This window comes from Phacochoerus africanus, chromosome 2 (assembly GCF_016906955.1).
Source record: "Phacochoerus africanus isolate WHEZ1 chromosome 2, ROS_Pafr_v1, whole genome shotgun sequence".
NCBI classification, from domain to species: domain Eukaryota; kingdom Metazoa; phylum Chordata; class Mammalia; order Artiodactyla; family Suidae; genus Phacochoerus; species Phacochoerus africanus.
Genome location: NC_062545.1, coordinates 114,972,743 through 114,994,487, shown reverse-complemented (window position 1 = coordinate 114,994,487; position 21,745 = coordinate 114,972,743). Strand labels below are relative to the sequence as shown.

The 21,745-nt window shown below is 41.5% G+C and overlaps 1 protein-coding gene across 2 annotated transcripts in view; it reads left to right on the top strand.

Moving 5' to 3' along the window:
• Positions 1-406: 406 nt before the first annotated feature.
• CCNB2 (cyclin B2) overlaps positions 407-21,745 on the top strand; it is a 34,787-nt gene continuing 13,448 nt past the window's right edge. The window contains exons 1-7 of one of the 2 annotated variants that reach the window (XM_047766228.1): positions 407-587; positions 3,628-3,747; positions 3,862-3,975; positions 14,246-14,416; positions 14,519-14,677; positions 17,425-17,661; positions 17,955-18,095. In XM_047766228.1, the coding sequence (XP_047622184.1) occupies positions 564-587; positions 3,628-3,747; positions 3,862-3,975; positions 14,246-14,416; positions 14,519-14,677; positions 17,425-17,661; positions 17,955-18,095 (966 nt within the window). In that variant the 5' untranslated portion in view covers positions 407-563. Of the gene's footprint in view, positions 588-3,627; positions 3,757-3,861; positions 3,976-14,245; positions 14,417-14,518; positions 14,678-17,424; positions 17,662-17,954; positions 18,096-21,745 lie in introns of both variants that reach the window. The other variant, XM_047766227.1, reaches the window with a different exon arrangement.

Below are 21,745 nucleotides of genomic sequence, written 5' to 3'. Positions count from 1 at the left end.
CAGGCTAATCCAACCTTAACTCCAATGCGAAATTTCCGGAAGAGGAATAAAGGTCAGAAATGGCATTTCCAGGATGTTCTCGAGAACCAACTTCCGCCCACCCAGTACAAACATAGACCTCTGTAATTGAGGCCTCGTCGAAATTCGGACAAGACGTCCTACGTCTGCTTTCCAAATGAAGCATTTCATTTTTGTTTATCTTAGGGTCTGAGTTTTTTTTTTTTTTTATTTAAAGGACAGGAGGCAGGGAGGAAAAAACAAAACAAAACAAAAAACCCCCACAGCCAGTTGTTATGACTACTAAACGGGTCTGGAAAATTCAGCCAATCATCCTTCGGGAATGCCTCTTGATTAGCCAATGGGAGGAGCGCGCCGTACGTAGGGCCGCCCAATGGGGGAGCGAGCGGCGCGGTGTTTGAATCCTGGAACTAAGCAGCTTGGTCAAGATCCGGCGGTGCGGGCCGGTAGCACAGTCGTAACGGCGCTGCGGAAAGTAGTGCTCTTGGTTTCTAGTCCGCGTCAGTGCCTGAGCCGGGCTGCCACTCTTGCCTGTCGCGTCCCTCATGGCGCTGCCCCGACGCCCGACGGTGAGTGGGCCGGTCACCCCTAGCCCGCACCGGCCCGGGCCCCTGGCCGCGCAGACTCCCAAGCCGCCTCTCGCTTCTCTCCCGCCTCAGCTCAGAGTTGCTTCGTCCCAACCTGCGCAGCTTTCGCCTTTGTCCAAGCATCCCGGACCTTGGGGCCTGCCCTCTCCCGCTGGCTTCTCCTGGCCTTGCTTCCTCTCCGGTCCCGGCTCCTGGTCTGGCGGTCCCTGCCCAGGGGCGCGGAAAGTGCAGGAATGCGCCCTGGGGGGTGGCACTTGTCTAGGGAGTCTCCCGACCACCGGGCCTAGGACTCCAAGCGCGTTCCCCGAGGGCTCTTTGTTTTTAAAGAAGTCATTAAAACACAGCTTTTTGGGATTTCCTTCCTTTCTTCTATAACTCCATGCCTGCTAAGGGATCCTTGATGGGGATGGAGGGAAGGCCTGAAGAAATTACGAATGCTGTAAAGTGTTCTGAATGTTCGATCAAGCAACGGCCCTGAGTGTTTTTCAAACTCTTAAACATTTCACTTTGTATGAATTTCCGATTTATTTCCGCACACGAAATTTTCCAAGGCTCAGTTCACTAATGTATGGGCTTGTCCTTTAAACAAAACTAATTTCTTTATTCAAGTGTAAAAGAGATTTTGCATATAATTTGGAGCAATATGGCCAACTGAGAGAGAAGGGTCCAAATTCATTTATTTCATCCTCGCGAAAAACCAAGTGATAATGGTGGTTTGGGTTTTTCTGTGTGGTTGAATTGCATCTGGATCTACTTTGTTCTTTGCTGAAAAATAGAGGGACCTGACACACCTGAGCGCCATCCTCCTGGCTATAGGCTAGTTAAAAGCTGTCAGTTTTTCCTTCCAAATGGATTTAATTTAGTCAGGTTTCAACCTATAAGCATTAAACTTTCAAACGCTTTTTTAAATTGGCAGTAACTGTTGGAAAAATTGAACAATGTGACTCTTAAGAATCCTAATAAATTGAATACATTCAGTATTTAGGGAATTCCCATTGTGGCTCAGTGGTAAGGAACCTGACTGTATCTATGAGGATGCAGGTTCAATCCCTTGCCTCTCAGTGGGTTGAGAGTAGTCTTCTCAGGAGTTCCTGTTGCGGCACAGCAGAAATGAATCCAACTAGTAACCAAGAGGTTGCAGTTTCGATCCCTGGCCTCACTCAGTGGGTTAAGGATCCAGCATTGCTGTGAGCTGTGGTGTAGGTTGAAGATGCGGCTCAGATTCTGTGTTGCTGTGGTTGTGGCATAGGCTGGCAGCTGTAGCTCCAATTCAGCCCCTAGCCTGGGAACTTCTGTAAAAGGCAAAAAATTTGGTATTCTTTTGTAAATCTGAGTCAAACTGTTAAGTAATTTTTGTCTCGTCTATTTCATAAAATTCTTTCATGGTCAGATTTTTTTGCCCTTCAAGAAAGGTTTGAGGAGTTCCCGTTGTGGCTCAGTGGTAAGGAATGGGACTGGTATCCATGAGGCTTGAGTTCTTCCCTGCCTCTCTGTCTACCCTGACAGGTCCATTCAAATTTCCTGTTGGGGTATTTAGGACTCCCAATTCTTAGGGATTGTACATGCTATTTTTTCTCATGAAATGTTTATCATATGCAATAAGCTTTTTTGTGCATGGAATAAAAAAAGCTTATTCTAACAACTTTTATTTCTAAGTATATTCTGTCTAAAGCAAACTAAGGTCAACTAATAATTTTTATTTCCATACAGTTCCAACTTTCTCTAAATTTGAGATAAAACTGTTTTACCCATGAAAACATATCTTTCTAAGTACCCTTAATATAAGAAAGAGTACTTGCTATGGAAACCTCATTGTAAAAGGCTGTATTTCTGAAGATCCTGTCTACCTGAGTGCTTATTTCTAGCGTGGCATAAGAATCAAAGCTGGTTTAGGTTTTATTTTTTATTATTATTTTTTTAATGGCTGCACCTGTGGCATATGGAAGTTCCTGGTTTGAATTGGAGCTGCAGCTGCTGGCCTCTGTCACAGCCACAGCAACACCTGATCCGAGCTGCATTTGTGACCTTTGCAGCTTGTGGCAATGCTGGATCTTTAACTCACTGAGTAAGGCCAGGGATTGAACCTGCATCCTCACAGAGACAACATGGAGTCAACCTGCTGAGCCACAACTGGAACTCCTAGTTTAGGTTTTAAACATCTGGTTTTTAAACAAGCAGACCTATTAAAGTTTTTAAATATTGTCTTAGTTGTACTTGTTACTCATCTGTCAAGGAAAAGTTTTTTTTTTTTTTAAATGGCTGCACCTGTGGCACATGGAAGTTCCTGGACCAAGGATCAAACTATAGCTGCAGGAATGCCAGATCCTTTAACCCACTGTGATGGGCTAGGGATTGAACCTGTGTCTCTGCAGCAACCAGAATCACTGCAGTTGGTTGGATTCTTTTTTTTTTTTTGTCTTTTTGTCCTTTTAGGGCTGCACACGCAGCATATGGAGGTTCCCAGGCTAGGGGTCTAATCGGAGCTACAGCCACAGCCACAGTCATACCAGATCTGAGCTGCATCTGTGACCTACACCACAGCTCACGGCAACTCCTGATCCTTAACCCACGGAGCCAGGCCAGGGATCAAACCCGCAACCTCATGATTCCTAGTTGGATTCCTTTCTGCTGTGCCATGACGGGAACTCCCTGCTGTTGGATTCTTAACCCACTGTGCCACAGTGGGAACTCCTCAGGAAAGTTTTTAAATAGATGCCTTTAATATATAGGGAGTGTTAAAAAGTGACATGGGTGCCGTAAGAGAAATAATCACTTATCTATGAAGGTCTTAGTGGGATTTTTTTTTTTTTAAGTAGATAAGGTAGGTGAGTGATTTGCTTAATGTTATAAATCACAAGTTGCATTTGTAGAATTCCTAAAATGTACCTTTTCCCTATCAGAAATAGATCTCAGCACATTCATCTTCCCCAGATCAATTCTGAACTTGGATATCTGATGTTAGCAAATATTGTAAATTATCTCAGTTCTTCCTTAATTTTTTTTCTTTTTTTTCCTTTTCCAGGTGTCTACTGATTTGGAGAATATTGACATAGGACTTAATTCTAAACCTAAGAGTCATGTGACTATCAGGAGGGCAGTTTTAGAAGAAATTGGAAATCGAGTTACAACCAGAGCCACACAGGTAGCTAAGGTAACAGCTGTGAGAACGGTACATGTGCACACTGGGCTGATTCTGTAGAAGACTGAGGGGCAACTCTGGCTCTCTTGCCCTATTCACATTTCTTTTTTCTTTTAGAAAGCTCAGAACATCAAGGTACTTGTCCCGCCCAGCAAAACAACAAATGCCAACAAGCCCTTGAAACCTACTGCTTCTGTGAAACCAGTACAGATGGAAATGTTGGCTCCAAAGGTAGAAGTTCTGAATTTACAAACTTACCTAACAAAGCAGCCTGTTTGGGGCCAGACTACAGGGGGTAACTTTGTGGTCACTGCAACTTTTGAAGAACACTCATAGGGCTCTACTTTGAGACAGCAGTGTAGAAAATGAACATATACATCTTTTGAGTGATGGTGCTTTAATATAATGTTGTAACTTTGAATTAAACAGTTAATTACTTTAACAACCAAATAAATTTAGTGACCTCCGAGGAAAATTTAGTAGGTTTTATTAAAATAATTCACTGTAGATGTTCCCGTTATGGCGCAATGGTTAATGAATCTGACTAGGAACCATGAGGTTGCAGGTTTGATCCCTGGCCTTGCTCAGTGGGTTTAGGATCCGGCATTGCCGTGAGCTGTGGTGCAGGTCGCAGACATGGCTCAGATCCCATGTTGCTGTGGCTGTGGTGTAGGCCGGTGGCTACAGCTCTGATTAGACCCCTAGCCTGGGAACCTCCATATGCCTCAGCAGTGGCCCTAGAAAAGGCAAAAAGACAAAACAAAACAAAACAAAACAAAATAATTCACTATAAAGGAGTTCCTGTCATGGCTCAGCAGTAACAAACCCAACTAGTATCCATGAGGACATGGGTTCAGTCCCTGGCCCTGCTCAGTGGGTTAAGGATCGGTCATTGCCATGAGCTGTGGTGTAGGTCGCAGATGTGGCTTGGATCTGTGTTGTCATGGTTGTGGTATAGGCCAGCAGCTGTAGCTCTGATTAGACCCCTAGCCTGGGAACTTCCATATGCTGGGGGTGTGGCCTCAAAAGACAAAAAAAATAATTATAATAATTCACTGTTTAAGAATGAACTTGCTGGAGTTCCCGTCGTGGCGCAGTGGTTAACGAATCCGACTAGGAACCATGAGGTTGCGGGTTCTATCCCTGGCCTGCTCAGTGGGTTAAGCATCTGGTGTTGCCGTGAGCTGTGGTGTAGGTTGCAGATGCGGCTTGGATCCTGCGTTGCTGTGGCCCTAGTGTAGGCCGGCGGCTACAGCTCCAATTCGACCCCTAGCCTGGGACCCTCCATATGCCGCAGGAGCAGCCCTAGAAAAGGCAAAAAGACAAAAAAAAAAAAAAAGAATGAACTTGCCCATGAAGATGGTGGAAGTTTACAATTCTGAGACTTTCACTCATGTAGGCACAAAGTAATGCCAAAATTCTCTGTTGAAAAACTTTGGTTAAGCTCAATTGAAGTTAGAATGCTAATGGACCCACTGGCCCATTCACTTTCCACCATATTCAAGTTCATGCATACTCTCATTTATAGATTACATACATTCATATAATTACAACGAAATAGGTACTGTTGTAGTTGCTGAGAATACAATATAACTGCCTCTTTCTAGCTCAGAATATTTATATATTTATGTTTGAATTTTTTCAAAATAAAACATTGGATGTTTTCAAAAAATATGTTGAGTACTGACTAGACACATACAGTTGTGTTAAGGCTGATAAAGAGACATCTTACCTTGAGGAGGTTTACCTAGAAGGGGCATCTATATCTGAAAATTAAATATGTAATCCTAGGGCATGATGCTTTGTGCCCGTAGGCAATGGATGACTGAATGTAAATTGTATCTAAAGGGGGGAGTGAACCTTGAGGGATGGAGTGGTCTGGGGAAACTTCCTGGAGTAGGTGAATTTTTTTTTCTTTTTCTAGCCTCACCCATGGCATATGGAAGTTCCTGGATCAAGGATTGAATCTGATCTGCAGCTGCAGCCTACGCCACAGCTGCGGCAATGCTGGGTCCTTAATCTTTTGCGCCACAGTGGGAACTCCAATAAGCGGGATTTTTAAGGATGGAGAGAAGCTGAGAGGAAAGAGCACCTTTTAGGGAAACAAAGCAGCAATAGGAATCAAGGCACCAAAGTGGGAACAGGCCTATAAATTATGTCCTTTTGGGCAAAGAGTCAGCAAGTCTAAACTGGGTCAGAAGGTTTGTGTGAGAAAAACAAACAACGCTGGGAAGAAGGTTGCAGCTGGATTTGAAGGCCTTAGAATTTGAATTTTATCCCATCAGGCAGTGAGGAACTGTGGAAAGTTTTGAGGCTAAGTGGTGAAAGCAGTATGGGGTGGCCATGGAAGGGACATTAATTAGGAGGTATTGCAGTTTTCTAAGCAAGGGCTGATGGGTGTCTTGAATGAGCCCAGATCTCCTAGGTGCTCACACATGTATCCCTATGTGCTCACACATGTATCCCTATGTACATAAGTGCTAAGAAACAACATCTGATGTGTTAGGATGCTCCAGAATTCCTCTCAGGGACATCATCCTGTAATGAGAAGGAATTCGTTGTATATTCTGCTTGGAGTGGAGGAGAGAGACCCTTAATTAAGCATTTGAGTATTTAAGAAACTGTTTAGGGAATAAATTAATAAAATATAGGTAATGCAAGAGAGTGAGGTAGCTTTGTGGAAGTCATCTCCTTTGGCTTTAGATTTGTTGAAGTAACAGAGAGAGAGCCATTGGGAAATGCAGTTGGCAATGTGCCAGCAAAATCTAACAGAGAGGAACAGATTTGCAAGCCTGCTACTTAGAGGCGGTGATTGCAAGCATGTTGCTGTTGATGAGACAGGAGGAAGAAAGCTTTGATTCTAGAACTAAATACTCAAGATCAACCTTCCTAAAGGCCTTTCCGTGGAAGTTTCTCAAGACCTCCTAAATACCAAACCCAGAGCAGCTTTTCAGGCCTTGATCTCCTGGCCATTATGACGGATTGAATGTGATTGCTCCCACATGTCAGAAGGGTGGCTTGGCAGTGTGTTTCAAATGGTTATTCTTTATATCCAGTAAGGCTGTTTTTAAAATTTATCCTAAGAAAATGATCAGTGGGGCAGTCAGGGACTTTTAAGTAGTGCTGTAATGAGTATTTCTTATTCTGTAGTAGGAGATCTGTTACATCCATTTAATGAAATACTATGCAACCATAAATGACATGTTTCAGTAGAATATTTTAAGATGTCAAAATGCATGTTACAATGGTAGAAAAATCAGATTATAACAATATAATGCAGTGCAATACCAGATTTAAAAGTATGCATTTGCATGTAAAATATTGATGGTGGTTATTTGTGAGTGTTATGTGGGACTTAAAATTGATTTTCATTTTCCTCCTTAAAATGTTCAGACTTATCACCATAGGGATTACTGCTACTCAAATTAGGGACTAAAAAAAGGAGAATTAAAAAAAAAAAAAACCAAAAACGTTATGAACAGAGTAAATGAGAAATTTCCTTCTGTAACCTCCACTCTTCGAGTCCCTTTACTCCACATCTGGCTGACTCCTTTTCCCTTTAGCTTCCTGACAAGATTGAGGCTGTTATATTTCAGATAAAGACCTATAGCTCATATAAAAATCACTTCCATGGTTGAAACATGCTTCTAATTTTAGAAGACAGCAGGGATTAACGAACAATAATCACTTCCAATTCAAATACACTTTTCTCTGAGAAAACATTACAGAAGAGACCGACCATTAAGTCCACAGTTGAGGGGAGGCTCACCTCCTGGCAGATGAGCCCCTCTGGAGCCCTGTCTTGGGTCAGCCCTTGGCTTTTAGTTTGTATCTGCTCTATCTGCAGAGTAATAGCCATTTTTTTCTTTCAACCTGTCGCTGGAGGTGTGGAAATACCAGTTGGGCACAGTTTCTAGCAGCACTAAGGCCTAGAAAGCTTATAATATGAACTAGATGTTCTCAGATTTCTAACCAAATAGATACCATCTTTGTAAAAGTGGAGAACAGGTTTCTTTCTTGTAGCAAATGAAGTGACTAAATCACAGAGGGCCCTGGGTGAAACTGAAAGGGCCCGAGCTATTCACAGGTATTTGCAGAAGCTTATGGTCCTGCAGTTTTTGGAGAAAACTGTTTCTAGCTGACTCATGTGGGTTTGGGAAGCACTGGGTGGTTTGAAAGGCAAGGCTTTTTACTAGCCCCTTGCTTGCTGGGCATTGGGGAAACAGGTGAGCAAACCATTGATCCTATCCCCAGGAAGCCCCCACTCAAGCCAGGAACTGCAGAGTAAAAGAGTAACACCCTATAGCAGAGGTAGATGCAAACTTAGGAGATGTGCTGGGGAGTGGCAGCTAGAAATTCCAATGGGGTTTTAGATTTATGGACTGGATTTAAACACTCAATTTAGTGATGGTCATTATTCAAATATAAGAATCTTTTATGTCCTAACTTTCTCTAAAGCAAAAGCCATATGTGAAAGGAAATAAGCCCACATTAAAAAAAGTCCCTTTTATTTTTATTTATTTTTTATTTATTTTTTTGATGAGTCCAGTGGCCATTTTATTTTATTTATTTTTCTTTTATTTTCCCACTGTACAGCAAGGGGATCAAGTTATCCTTACATGTATACATTTTTCCCCCCACCCTTTGTTCTGTTGCAACATGAGTATCTAGACATAGTTCTCAATGCTACTCAGCAGCATCTCCTTGTAAATCTATTCTAAGTTGTATCTGATAACCCCAAGCACCCGATCCCTCCCACTCCCTCCCTCTCCCATCAGGAAGCCACAAGTCTATTTTCCAAGTCCATGATTTTCTTTTCTGTGGAGATGTTCATTTGTGCTGTATATTAGATTCCAGTTATAAGTGATATCATATGGTATTTGTCTTTGTCTTTCTGGATCATTTCACTCAGTATGAGATTCTGTAGTTCCATCCATGTTGCTGCAAATGGCATTATGTCATTCTTTTTTATGGCTGAGTAGTATTCCATTGTGTATATAGACCACATCTTCCGAATCCAATCATCTGTTGATGGACATTTGGGTTGTTTCCATGTCCTGGCTATTGTGAATAGTGCTGCAATGAACATGTGGGTGCATGTGTCTCTTAAGTAGAGTTTTGTCCAGATATATGCCCAAGAGTGGGATTGCTTGGTCATATGGAAATTCTATGTATAAATTTCTAAGATATCTTCCCCTTTTACTTTTAATTACACAAGAAACATAGTCATAAAAAAGCAAAAAGCAGGAATATGTAGAATACATAGACTTAAAGTTCAGTTCATGTTTACCACTCTCCCTACCCCCCAAATTCCACTCCACTGCATTCCCTAAAGCTAGTCATGGTACCTGATTTTGCTTTTCTACAATTGAATACACCTGTATATGCATGTGTACACACTTAATGCTACAAAACATGAACTGTCAGATCAGAATTAAGTTTTTCTTAGAGTCCTTCCTTACCGCCCTGAATTGCCATTGTTTATCAATTATAATTTAGTAAGTAAACGAACCCTGTATTTTGCCAAAACTTGTGTTAATCCCTGTATACTTGCATATTCATATTAGTCTGTTCTCTTAGCAGACCTAAGTAAAGTAAATGTAGGTACTAGAACTTCCATAGACTACTCACACTCCACCCATCCCCTGCCAAACAGCAGCTTCTCAGGGTCCACAAAATCTCACAGATTTATTGTTTTCTGATAGAACTTTTCTGTTCTGATCCACAGCAGTCTTGAATTTAATTCGAAGGTTTTTGTCCTCAGACTACTTTTGTGATGGTTAACTAGCTCATGTGTTTTTTAACCTTTGCACACAGCAGACATTGGACAGGATTGCACAACTGGCCCACGGGGGCTTAGGCTATAATCTACAAAGGGTCTTAGAAAGGATTTTAGAATAATTAGATTATATTGGAGTCCAAAAGGAATGCTTTCAGGAGATTCTGAATGAAGACCCAGAGCAATTATCCTCTTATTCCTGGTGGCTTTGGATATGGCTACACTCGGGTGTGCTTCTGAGTAAACACAAGTAAACATTTTAAGCTGTTGAGGCAGTCTGTGAAGCACATGAAGATAACCTCTGCCTTCTTAAACCAGGCTGCCTGGTGCTGGCTGCCTTTCCTGGGGAGAGTGATGATGCTTATCCTTGAAAAAGGTAATCTTAAACTGAAGTTACATGTGCTTATTAAAATGCACATCTTTTTTTTTTTTTTTGTCTTTTTGCCTTTTCGCCTTTTCTAGGGCCACTCCTGCAGCGTATGGAGGTTCCCAGGCTAGGGGTCCAATCGGAGCTGTAGCCGCTGGCCTATGCCAGAGCCACAGCAACGCGGGATCTGAGCCATGTCTGCGACCTACACCACAGCTCACAGCAATGCTGGATCCTTAACCCACTAAGCAAGGCCAGGGATCGAACCTGCAACCTCATAGTTCCTAGTCAGATTCGTTAACCACTGTGCCACAATGGGAACTCCTAAAATGCACATTTTTAAAAAAATGCACATCCGATTCTAATCACTCTTGCTCGATTCCTTCAATTCCTTCAGTGCCTATACCATAGCCACAGCAACACCAGGTCTTCAACACACTGAGCGAGGTCAGGGATAGAACCCAGGTCCTCATGGATGCTAGTCAGGTTCGTTTACTGCTGAGCTACAATGGGAACTTCAGTATTATTTTATTTTTATTTATTTATTTATTTTTTGTCTCTTATCTTTTTGAGGGCTGCACGTGTGGCATATGGAGGTTCCCAGGCCAGGGGTCCAATCAGAGCTGTAGCTGCCGGCCTACTCCACAGCCACAGCAATACCAGATCCGAGCTGCATCTGTGACCTACACCACAGCTCATGGTAATGCCGGGTCCTTAACCCACTGAGTGAGGCCAGGGATTGAACCTGTAACCTTATGGTTCCCAGTTGGATTTGTTTCCGATGGGCCACGATGGGAACTCCACAGTATTTTATTATTTTAATACATGTTCTTTATGGCCTAGCAGTCCTGTTAGGCTTTCCTTTGAGAAATACCTCTTATTCTTTAAAAAAATAATGCTTTATTAATACTTCATTACTAAACACTTTAGTGGCAAGAAATAGATTTATTAAGATAGGACACTTGTGAGAGATACAAGCAGGCAGGCGAGGAAGGCTCTGGCTTAAATTTTTAATTTGTGTGCTTTTTATAAACAATCACCAAGTCAATATAAGAAAATACTAAATGTATACTTGCTTAGTCTTTGCATCCTCCTGTTTTATTCATAGGCTGGAATGTGCTTTTCCTCCCTTTGATTGCCAAACAATTTCTAAATTTAGAATACAGTAATTGATGAGAAGAAAACATTAGACTTGCACAAGGGTCTACTTGCTAAAGTGAACTATCAGCTCTAGGAATCTCTGAACCCAGGTGTCTTAAGTTTCTTTGAATATTTATTTCATTTTTTAAAGTTTTATTGAAATATGATTTACAATGTGATAATTTCTGCTGTACAACAAAGTGATATTATACATTACACACATCCATTCTCTTTCAGATTCTTTTCCTATGTAAATTATGCACAGAATATTGGGTAGAGTTCCCTGTGCTGTCCCCATTGAGTAATCATTCTGTATATCTTGGTGTGCGTATACCAATCCCAAACCCCGAGTCCATCCTCCCTAACCCCCTCCTCCAACATTGTCCCCTTTGGTATCTATAAGTTGTTCAAAGTCTGTGAGTCTGTTTCTGTTCTGCAATTAACTTCATTTGTATCCTTTTTTAAGATTCCTCATATAAGTGATATCATAGGATGTTTGTTCACTGACTACCTTCACTTAATATAGTAATCTCTAGGTCCATCCATGTTGTTGCAAATGACATTTCACTCTTTTTTTATGGCTGGGTAATGTTCCATTGTATATATTCTTTTTCATCCATTCCTCTGTCCATGGACATTTAGGTTGCTTCCATATCTTGGCTATTGTAAATAGTGCTGCTGTGAACATTGGTGTGCATGTATCTTTTCAAATTGTGGTCTTCTCCAGATAGATACCTGGGAGTGGGATTGCTGGATCATGTGGTAGTTCTATTTTTAATTTTTTGAGGAACCTCTATACTGTTTTCCATAGTGGTTGTACCCATGTACATTCCCACCAGCACTGTAAAAATTTCCCTTTTCTCCACACCCTCTCCAACATTTATTGTTGGTAGACTTTGAGGATGGCCATTGTGCCTGGTGCGAGGTTGTACCTCCCAGTAGTTTCGATTTGCATTTCTTTAGTAATTAGTGATGTTGAACATATTTTCATATTTTTTGGCCATTTGTATGTCTACTTCGGAGAGATGACTTGTTAGATTTGCCCATTTTTTGATTGGATTTTTTTTTTTTTTTTTTGCTATTGAGCTGCAGGAGGTGTTTGTATATTTTGGAAATTAATCCCTTGTCAATCACGTCATTTCCAAATATTTTCTCCCATTCTGTGTGTTTTATCACTTTGTTTGTGGTTTCCTTTGCTGTGCAAAAACTTTTAAATTTAATTAGGTTTCATTTGTGTATTTTGGTTTATATTTTCATTACTCTAGGAGATGGATCTGAGAAGATATTGCTGTGCTTTATATCAGAGGGTGTTTGGCCTATGTTTTCATCTAAGAGTGTCTTGTATTCAGTCTTTTTAGTTTTTTTTTTTTTTGTCTTTTTGCTATTTCTTGGGCTGCTCCCGGGGCATATGGAGGTTCCCAGGCTAGGGGTCGAATCGGAGCTGTAGCCACCAGCCTACGCCAGAGCCACAGCAACGCGGGATCTGAGCCGCATCTGCAACCTACACCACAGCTCATGGCAACGCTGGATCGTTAACCCACTGAGCAAGGGCAGGGACCGAACCCACAACCCCATGGTTCCTAGTCGGATTCGTTAACCACTGCACCACGATGGGAACTCCAGTCTTTTTAGTTTTGAGTTTATCTTTGTGTATGGTGTGGAGAATGTTCTAATTTCATTCTTTTGAATGTAGCTGTCCAGTTTCCCATCACCACCTATTGAAGAGACTCAATAAATATTTCTTGAGTACCTACTGTGTGTCAGGGATGACCCTAGGCATTTGAGATACCTCAGTGGACAGAATCATTTTGCATTGATTGAGGTAGACACATCATATGTAAGCGAACTCTGAGGTATATTAGGTCGTAGATTCTCTGCGGAAAAAAAAATCTATAAGAGAGATGAAACATTTGTGTGGGAGGAATAGGAGGCAGATGGTAATTTCAATAGGAGTCAGAATAGACCTCATTGAGAAGGTGGCATTTAAGAAAACTTTAAGTTGAGGAAATTACCCATGACTAGTCAGAATGGCCATCATTAACAAGTCCACAAATAACAAATGCTGGAGAGAGTGTGGAGAAAAGGGAGCTCTCCTGCACTGTTGGTAGAAATGTAAATTGGTACAACCACTATGGAAAACAGTATGGAGGTACCTCAGATAACTAAATATAGAACTACCATATGACCCAGCAATCCCACTCTTGGGCATGTATCCAGACAAAACTTTCCTTGAAAAAGACACATTCACCTGTAGTCCTATTCACAGTAGCCAAGACATGGAAACAATCTAAATGTCCATCGACAGATGAATGGGTTAAGAAGATGTGGTATATATACACAATGGAATACTACTCAGCCATAAAAAAGAACGAAATAATGCCATTTGGAGCAACATGGATGGAACTAGAGACTCTCATACTGAGTGAAGTGAGTCAGAAAGAGAAGGACAAATACCACATAATATCGCATATCTGTAATCTAATACATGGCACAAATGAAACTCCAGAGAAAAGAAACTCATGGACATGGAGAACAGATTTGTGGTTGCTGAGGGGGAGGGGGAGGGGAAGGGAGAGGGAGTGGAATGGCCTGGCAATCTGGGATTAATAGATGCAAACTATTGCCTTTGGAATGGAAAAACTGTGAGATCCTGCTGTATAGCACTGGGAACTATATCTAGTTACTTATGATGGAGAATGATAATGTGAGAAAAAATGTATATATATGTGTGTGTGACTGAGTCACTTTGCTGTACAGTAGAAAATTGACAGAATGTTGTAAACCAGCTATAATGGAAAAAAATAAAAACCATTAAAAATTTAAAAAAAATTACCCATATGAACACAGGGACAAGAACTTTCTGGGAAGAGGAAGCCTGCTTTGTCCTGGGGGAGGTCTGGCCAGGAGGTGGGAGTGAAGCTGACTGAGGGGAGAGAAGTAGGAGATAGGTCAGCAGTGGAGGAGGGAGGGCCAGCTCATGCAGGGCCCAGAGACCATCGTGAGGACTTAGATTTTCACTTTGAGTGAAACAGGAGTATATCTCCAAAAAGTTTACTATGCTTTCATTTATTCACCCCTTACTCTGAAATGTATTGTTTTGGCTTTATCATTTATAAAAATGCACATTATACTTTTAAACCAGTTGGGCCTGCATGGGTTTGCCATCAAGGCTACTCCTAACATAGTGATATGTGAATTTTGATTCTCGGATGTAGGGTCCTTCTCCCACACCTGAGGACATCTCCATGAAGGAGGAGAGCCTCTGCCAAGCTTTCTCTGATGCTTTGCTCTGCAAAATTGAGGATATTGATAATGAAGATGGGGAAAACCCTCAGCTCTGCAGCGACTATGTTAAGGATATCTACCAGTACCTAAAGCAGCTTGAGGTGAGAGAGCCTTTGTGTTGTGGTTGTACAGCTGTGTGAAATTTACCACACAGCTGGAAAGGAAATAAGGTTAGCTTTTTAAACTTTTAATTTCACCCACAGGTTCTGCATCCCATCAATCCCCATTTCTTAGATGGAAGAGATATAAATGGACGTATGCGTGCCATCCTGGTGGACTGGCTGGTGCAGGTCCACTCCAAGTTTAGGCTGCTGCAGGAAACTCTGTACATGTGCGTGGCCATCATGGATCGATTTTTACAGGTAAGAGTGCTCCACGGACTTCATGCCAGCAGCTCACTGAACTTCACACTTAGGCATTGCTTCAAAAGCCAATTTATGAGATGCCAAGGAACTTAAGGTGCTAGAAAAGGAAGTAGTCCAAGTGTATCAAACTGCTGGTGATGCTGACCAGTGCTGAGCATTTTTGTTAGGTCAGCCCGCTGGAAAGTGCTCAGAGGAAATGCTGTCTTGACATGATTATGCATCAGAGGCGATAAACCAGCAAATGGTCTAAAAGGCCATCTGAAGACTTTGGTGGCTTTGGAGGCTGGTTTTTCAGGCTTGCTTGCATGATTTTGATAGTTCAGTACGCTTTGGGAGTTCCCATCGTGGCTCAGTGGTTAACGAATCCGACTAAGAACCACGAGGTTGCGGGTTCCATCCCTGGCCTTGCTCAGTGGGTTAAGGATCCGGTGTTGCCGTGAGCTGTGGTATAGGTTGCAGATGCTGCTTGGATCCCACGTTGCTGTGGCTCTGGTGTAGGCCAGCGGCTACAGCTCCAATTGGACCCCTAGCCTGGGAACCTCCATATGTCATGGAAGTGGCCCAAGAAATGGCAAAAAGACAAAAAAAAAAAAAAAAGATCAGTACTCTTTGGTATTGAACTTGCTCATCTGGAAAATGAGTTTGGCCAGAGAACTTAGCAGTTTCCAGCCAGCTGTGGCATTGAGTCACTGTAGAAGAAGGAGGCAGCAAAGCTGTTTAAAAGAGGTGGAGGCATGTGTGTGAAGTGTACTGAGAGTGTGAGGTCTAAAGAGGAAGATGAATTAGCTGAGGAGTTCCCTGATGGCTCAGTGGGTTAAGGACCCAGTGTTGTCTCTGCTGTGACTTGGGTTCAGTCTCTGACCTGGGAACTTATGCATGCCATGGGTGCAGAAAAGGGGAGAAAAAAAAAAAAGGCCGAGAGGCAGAAGTAATCATCAAAATGTTTATCAACTGGTAGTGCAAAAACACCAGTTGGAAGAAATGCCACTGCTAGTGTGTTATCTAAGTGATAGCCTGGCAGATAAGGCTTTATTTAAAGTCACATCATAACGGTGGCTCACATCATAACTACTTGGCATTGTCTCTATAGTGGCACTGGCTCAAGCCCTGGCCTGGGAACTTCCATATGCTGTGGGCGTGGCCACATGTTTTTTAAAAAAATAAGTCAGGAGTTCCCGTTGTGGCCCAGTGGTTAACGAATCTGACTAGGAACCATGAGGTTGCGGGTTCGGTCCCTGCCCTTGCTTAGTGGGTTAACGATCCAGCGTTGCCATGAGCTGTGGTGTAGGTTGCAGATGTGGCTCAAATCCCGCGTTGCTGTGGCTCTGGCGTAGGCTGGTGGCTATAGCTCCGATTCGACCCCTAGCCTGGGAACCTCCATATGCCGCAGGAGCGGCCCAAGAAATAGCAAAAAGACAAAAAAAAAAAAAAGTCAAAATTTATAGTATAGGTATAGGAGTTCCTGTTGTGGCTCAGTGGAAATATATCTCACTAGGAACAATGAGGTTGCAGGTTCGATCCCTGGCCTCATTCATTGGGTTAAGGATCCAGCATTGCCATGAGCTGTGGTGTAGGTCACAGACGTGGCTTCATTGCTGTGCCTATGGTGTAGGCTGGCAGCTGTAGCTCCATTCAGACCCTTAGACTGGGAACCTCCGTGTGCAGCCTTAAAAAGCAAAAAAAAAAAAAAAAGTAGGTCAAGTACAAATGTTGCTCAAACAATACAGTAATAATTGTGTTGCTAATAATAACCCTGAAGATACTGCAAAATACTAAGTAACCATAGGTTCATTGGTTTTCATTATACAATCCTTGTTGGGTGGGAAAGATTTTTAGTAGATTTTTAGTAGATTTTCAATATTGTGAGTTGATGCAAGAAAAACAAATTCTCAGTTTAAAAAAAAATATCTGTGTGTGTGTGTGTGACTGAGATTTTCCTAGACTCTGTAGCATCTTTGGAAGATGTTTCAGGTTGAATAATGAATGTATTTACAGTGAGAATTAAGGAAATGCCTGAAGCACCCCATCCTCATCCCTAGGCATCCCTGAATTCCTGATTTTTTGCTTGGCCTCATCTTGATTTAGACCATCTTGTGTGCAGTGGTGAGGCTTCCCCAGGGGCAAACCAGGAGGAGGAGGGTTGAGCAGTGCTGGGAGCTTGGTCGTCAGGTTAATTCTTCCCTGTTCAGCAACTGAATGATCTTGGGCTGGTGTTTGAATGCCTTCTCAGTCCATCCTTTTTGTTTTGCTTTTTAGGGCCTCACCCTCAGCATATGGAGGTTCCTAGGCTAGGGATCCAGTTGGAGCTACAGCTGCCAGCCTACACCACAGCCACGGCAACGTCAGATCCAAGCTGCATCTGCGACCTACACCACAGCTCATGGCAACACCGGGTCCTTAACCCACTGATCGAGGCTAGGGATTGAACCTGCAACCTCATGGTTTCTAATCGGATTTGTTTATTGCGTCACAACGGGAACTCCCATCAGGCCATCTATTTGTAAGTGGGGTAAAAATATGTACTTTCTAGGCTTTTGTGAGGATTCAAGAAGGTGATTGTTGGACTCTTACTGCTGTGCCCATTAGCAGTGAAGGTGCCTGCTATCAACACTCACATTCCTGTGCATCTAAGGGGTGTGAGCAGAGGCAACATGTACTTCTCTAGGACTTAGTGTCCTCTTACTTTCTCCCACCCAGAGCCCCCATCCTTCTGTTAGATATCTGACACATTCTTCTTCGATTAGGTTCAGCCAGTCTCTCGTAAGAAGCTTCAACTGGTTGGGATTACAGCTCTGCTCTTGGCTTCCAAGTATGAGGAGATGTTTTCTCCAAATATCAAAGACTTTGTTTACATCACAGACAACGCTTATACCAGTTCCCAAATTCGAGAAATGGAAACTCTAATTTTGAAAGAATTGAAATTTGAATTGGGTCGACCTTTGCCACTACATTTTTTAAGGCGGGCATCAAAAGCTGGGGAGGTAAGTGCCTCCAATTCTGTAGGAGACTTTATTTTGCTGCTTGTTGTCTCAAACATTGATCCAATGAGAAGAAAGCTTAATAAATTTATAGAAAGCATCTTCTAGATAAGCCCTATGCTTAATTCACCAGTTCTTAAGAGAAAAGACTTCATGTTTGGTGCTTGTAACATACTGTGAAATACATCAGTACCTAGGATGGAAAAATGAGTTAAGTGTATTTGAGTTACTGGGCCTTTTTTGCAAGAGAGTAATAACAGCCGTGCTTCTCACTGTCCCTGGCTGTTCTTTTGTAGGTCGATGTTGAGCAACACACTTTAGCCAAATATTTGATGGAACTGACTCTTGTTGACTATGACATGGTGCATTATCACCCTTCTAAGGTGGCAGCAGCTGCTTCCTGCCTGTCTCAGAAGGTTCTAGGCCAAGGAAAATGGGTGAGTATTAAATTTAGGAAGAAATTGATTAGGTATATTTTAGGCCCTCTTGATATAAAAGGCTTTAGTGTTTTCTCAACACTACCCTTGAAATAATTTTTAAAAGTCCACAGGCTTAAATGAGCTGCTTGGAAAGATTTGGGCGGAGACTAGGTGACTATGCCATCGCACACAAGCAGAGTTGTAAAGAACAAGGAAAGCCACTAAGAGCTGATAACGCTAAGATTTCTGGGATATTTTAAGTAAAACAAGCAAGTTGTCAAGCACAGAAAACAAAGCAGGGCCAAGGCCTCAACCGATTTACCCAGTAAAGATGAAGTGAGCCACTTTTTGGTTCATACAAGTAGCCTAATATACCAACTCCCCGGGTTATTGTTTGACCCACCAAAAAGGACAATAGCAAAATGAAAGGGTAAGTGACTTCAGTGCAAGTCAGAAGATGCCCTTAGTGGACAATCCCGTTTTCTAGACTGCCTCTAATACACAGTTTTATAGTCTGTAGCTGTACCCTGAGATCAGCAGAGCAAACAGTTGAGCAGTACCTGGGAGGTGATAAGAAATGGTCTCATTATATATAACCTCCCACCCAGAAGCGATAGGGAAGTGAATGGGAGATGGTGTGGAGGCAGCACCTCCCATACCTGCCACCCCATCACGTTGTTGGAGGATCAGAGCATTTGCCAAGACAGATCAGATATGGTTCCAGCCTTTGCCTGCATGGCCTTCGTGGATACGTGGCAAAAATGCCAGGGCACCATTGCGGATCTCTTCACCTACACAAGCATATAGAATTTACATTTTATGTAAGAAAGAATGGAAATGAGAGAGAGTATATGTATGTGTGCTTTTCTATTTGCTAATTTTTCAAAAAATAAAAGTAGACCAGACATTAATGAAAATGGATGCCTCTGGATGGATATCAGGTTAGAAAGTTGAGGATGGGAGAAGGACTTGTGATTATAACCTGTATACAATGTAATGTAACTTTTTAAAACTTGTGAACAGTGTGAATGTTTTATGCAAACTATAAACTGGTATTAAGCAAAAACAATGTCACTATATATTAAAATTGGTAACAGAACAGTGGGAAGAATTAATTCCTGTCTTTTTATTTTTAATTTCCTTAACTTATGAACACATCGTTCTGACTGTAGCTTGTTTTTTTTATAAAGTTATTTTATTGAAGTATAGTTGATGTACAATGTTGTGTTAGTTTTTGGTGTACAGCAAAGTCATTCAGATATATATATATATATATACACACACATTTTTTCCATTGTGGTTTAACATAGTATATTGAATATAGTTCCTGGTACTATACAGTATTTTTTAAAATTTATTTTTTGTCTTTTTGCCTTTTCTAGGGCTGCTCCCACGGCATATGGAGTTTCCCAGGCTAGGGGTCTAATTGTAGCTGTAGCCGCCGGCCTATACCACAGCCACAGCAGCAACAGGTCCGAGCCGTATCTGTGACCTACACCACAGCTCACAGCAATGCCGGATCCTTAACCCACTGAGCAGGCCAGGGATCGAACCCGTGACCTCATGGTTCCTAGTTGGATTCATTAACCACTGAGCCATGATGGGAACTCCCTGGTACTATACAGTAGAACCTTGTTGTTTACCCATTCTAAACATATATATATATATATATATATATATATATATATATATATATATATATCATAGTTTACATCTGCTCACTTCAAACTCCCAATCCATCTCCAGCTACCTGCCTCCCCAACCACAAGTCTGTTCTCAAAGTCTGACTTAAATCACTTATTATGATAATCTTTAGGTTCTCCGTGCTGCTGCAAATGGCATTATTTTATTCTTTTTTATGGCTGAGTAGTATTCCATTGTATATATGTACCATATCTTTTTTATCCATTCCTCTGTCGAACATTTAGGTTGTTTCCATGTCTTGGCTATTGTGAAGAGTGCTGCTATGAATATAGGGCTTCATGTATCTTTTTGGATTATAGTTTTGTCTGGACATATACCCAGGAGTGGGATTGCTGGATCATACAGTTTATTTTCAGTTTTCTGGGGAACTTCCATACTGTTTTCCACAGTGGTCGCACCAATTCACATACCTTCTAACAATGTAGGAGGGTTCTCTTCTCCACATCCTCTCTAGCATTTATTGCTTGTAGACTTTTTAATGATGGCCAAGGTGGTACCTCATAGTAGTTTTGATTTGCATTTCTCTCTTAATTAGTGATGTTGAGCATCTTTTCATGTGTCTATTGTCCATCCATATATCTTTCTTGGCGAAATGTCTTTTTAGATCTTCTGCCCATTTTTTGATTGGGTGGGTTTTCTTGGTTTTTTTGTTGTTGAATTGTCTGAGTTTTTTGTGTATTTTGGAGATTAAGCTCTTGTTGGTTGCATCATTTGCAACTATTTTCTCCCTATCCATATGTTGTCTTTTCATTCTGTTTATGGTTTTCTTTCTTGTGCAAAAGCTTATAAGTTTAAGTTCCATTTGTTTATTTTTGCTTTTATTTCTACTGTCTTGGGATATTTTTGTCCATGGCATGAGGGTGTGTTCTAACTTCATTGATTTACATGCCACTGTCCAACTTTCCTAGCACCACTTGCTGAAGAGACTTTCTCCCATTTCATATTCTTTCTTCCTTTGTGAACATTAATTGACTGGAGGTGTGTTTGTGTTTATTTCTGGGCTCTATTTTGTTCCATTGATTTGTATGTCTGTTTTTGTACTAAAAGCAAGCACACTGTTTTGATTAGTGTAGTCTTATAGTATTTTCTGAAGTCTGGGAGAATTTTGCCTCTTTCTTTGTTCTCAGGATTGCTTTGAAAATTCTTGGTCTTTTATGGCTCCATGTAAATTTTAGGATTATTTGTTCTAGTTCTGTGAAAAATGTCATGGGTAATTTAATAGAGATTGTGTTAAGTCTGTAGATTGCTTTTGGGGGTAGTATTGCCATTTTTAACAATATTAATTCTTCCAATCCAAGAGTTTGAGATATCTTTGCATTTCCTTGCATCCTCTTTAACTTCCTTTATTAATGTTTTATGGTTCTTATTGTATAAGTCTTTCACCTCCTTGGTCAGGTGTATTCCTATGTGTTTTAATTTTTTTTGGATGGGATTTTAAAAGGGATTTTTTTTTTTTTTTTACATTCCCTTTCTGGTTTTGTTAGTATACAGAAATGCAATCAGCTTCTGACTGTTAGTCTTGTTTTTTGCTACTTTGCTGAATTTGTTGATCAGATCAAATATTTTTTTGTGTGGACTCCTTATGGTTTTCTATATATATAGTATCTTGTCATCTGCATATATTGACAATTTTACCGCTTCCTTTCCAATTTGGATGACTTTTGTTTTCTTTTTCTTCTCTGATTGCTGTGGCTAGGACTTCCAATGTTAAGTTAAAAAGAAGTTGTGAGGGAGTTCCCTTCATGGCTCAGTGGTAATGAACCTGACTAGGATCTGTGAAGATGCGGGTTTGATCCCTTGGCTTGCTCAGAGGGTTAAGGATATGGTGTTGCTGTGAGCTGTGGTGTAGTTGAAGTCTTGGCTTGGATCTTGTGTGGCTGTGGCATAGGCTGGCAGCTATGGCTCTGATTCAACCTCTAGCCTGGGAACTTTGATATGCCTTGAGTGGGGCCTTAAAAAGCAAA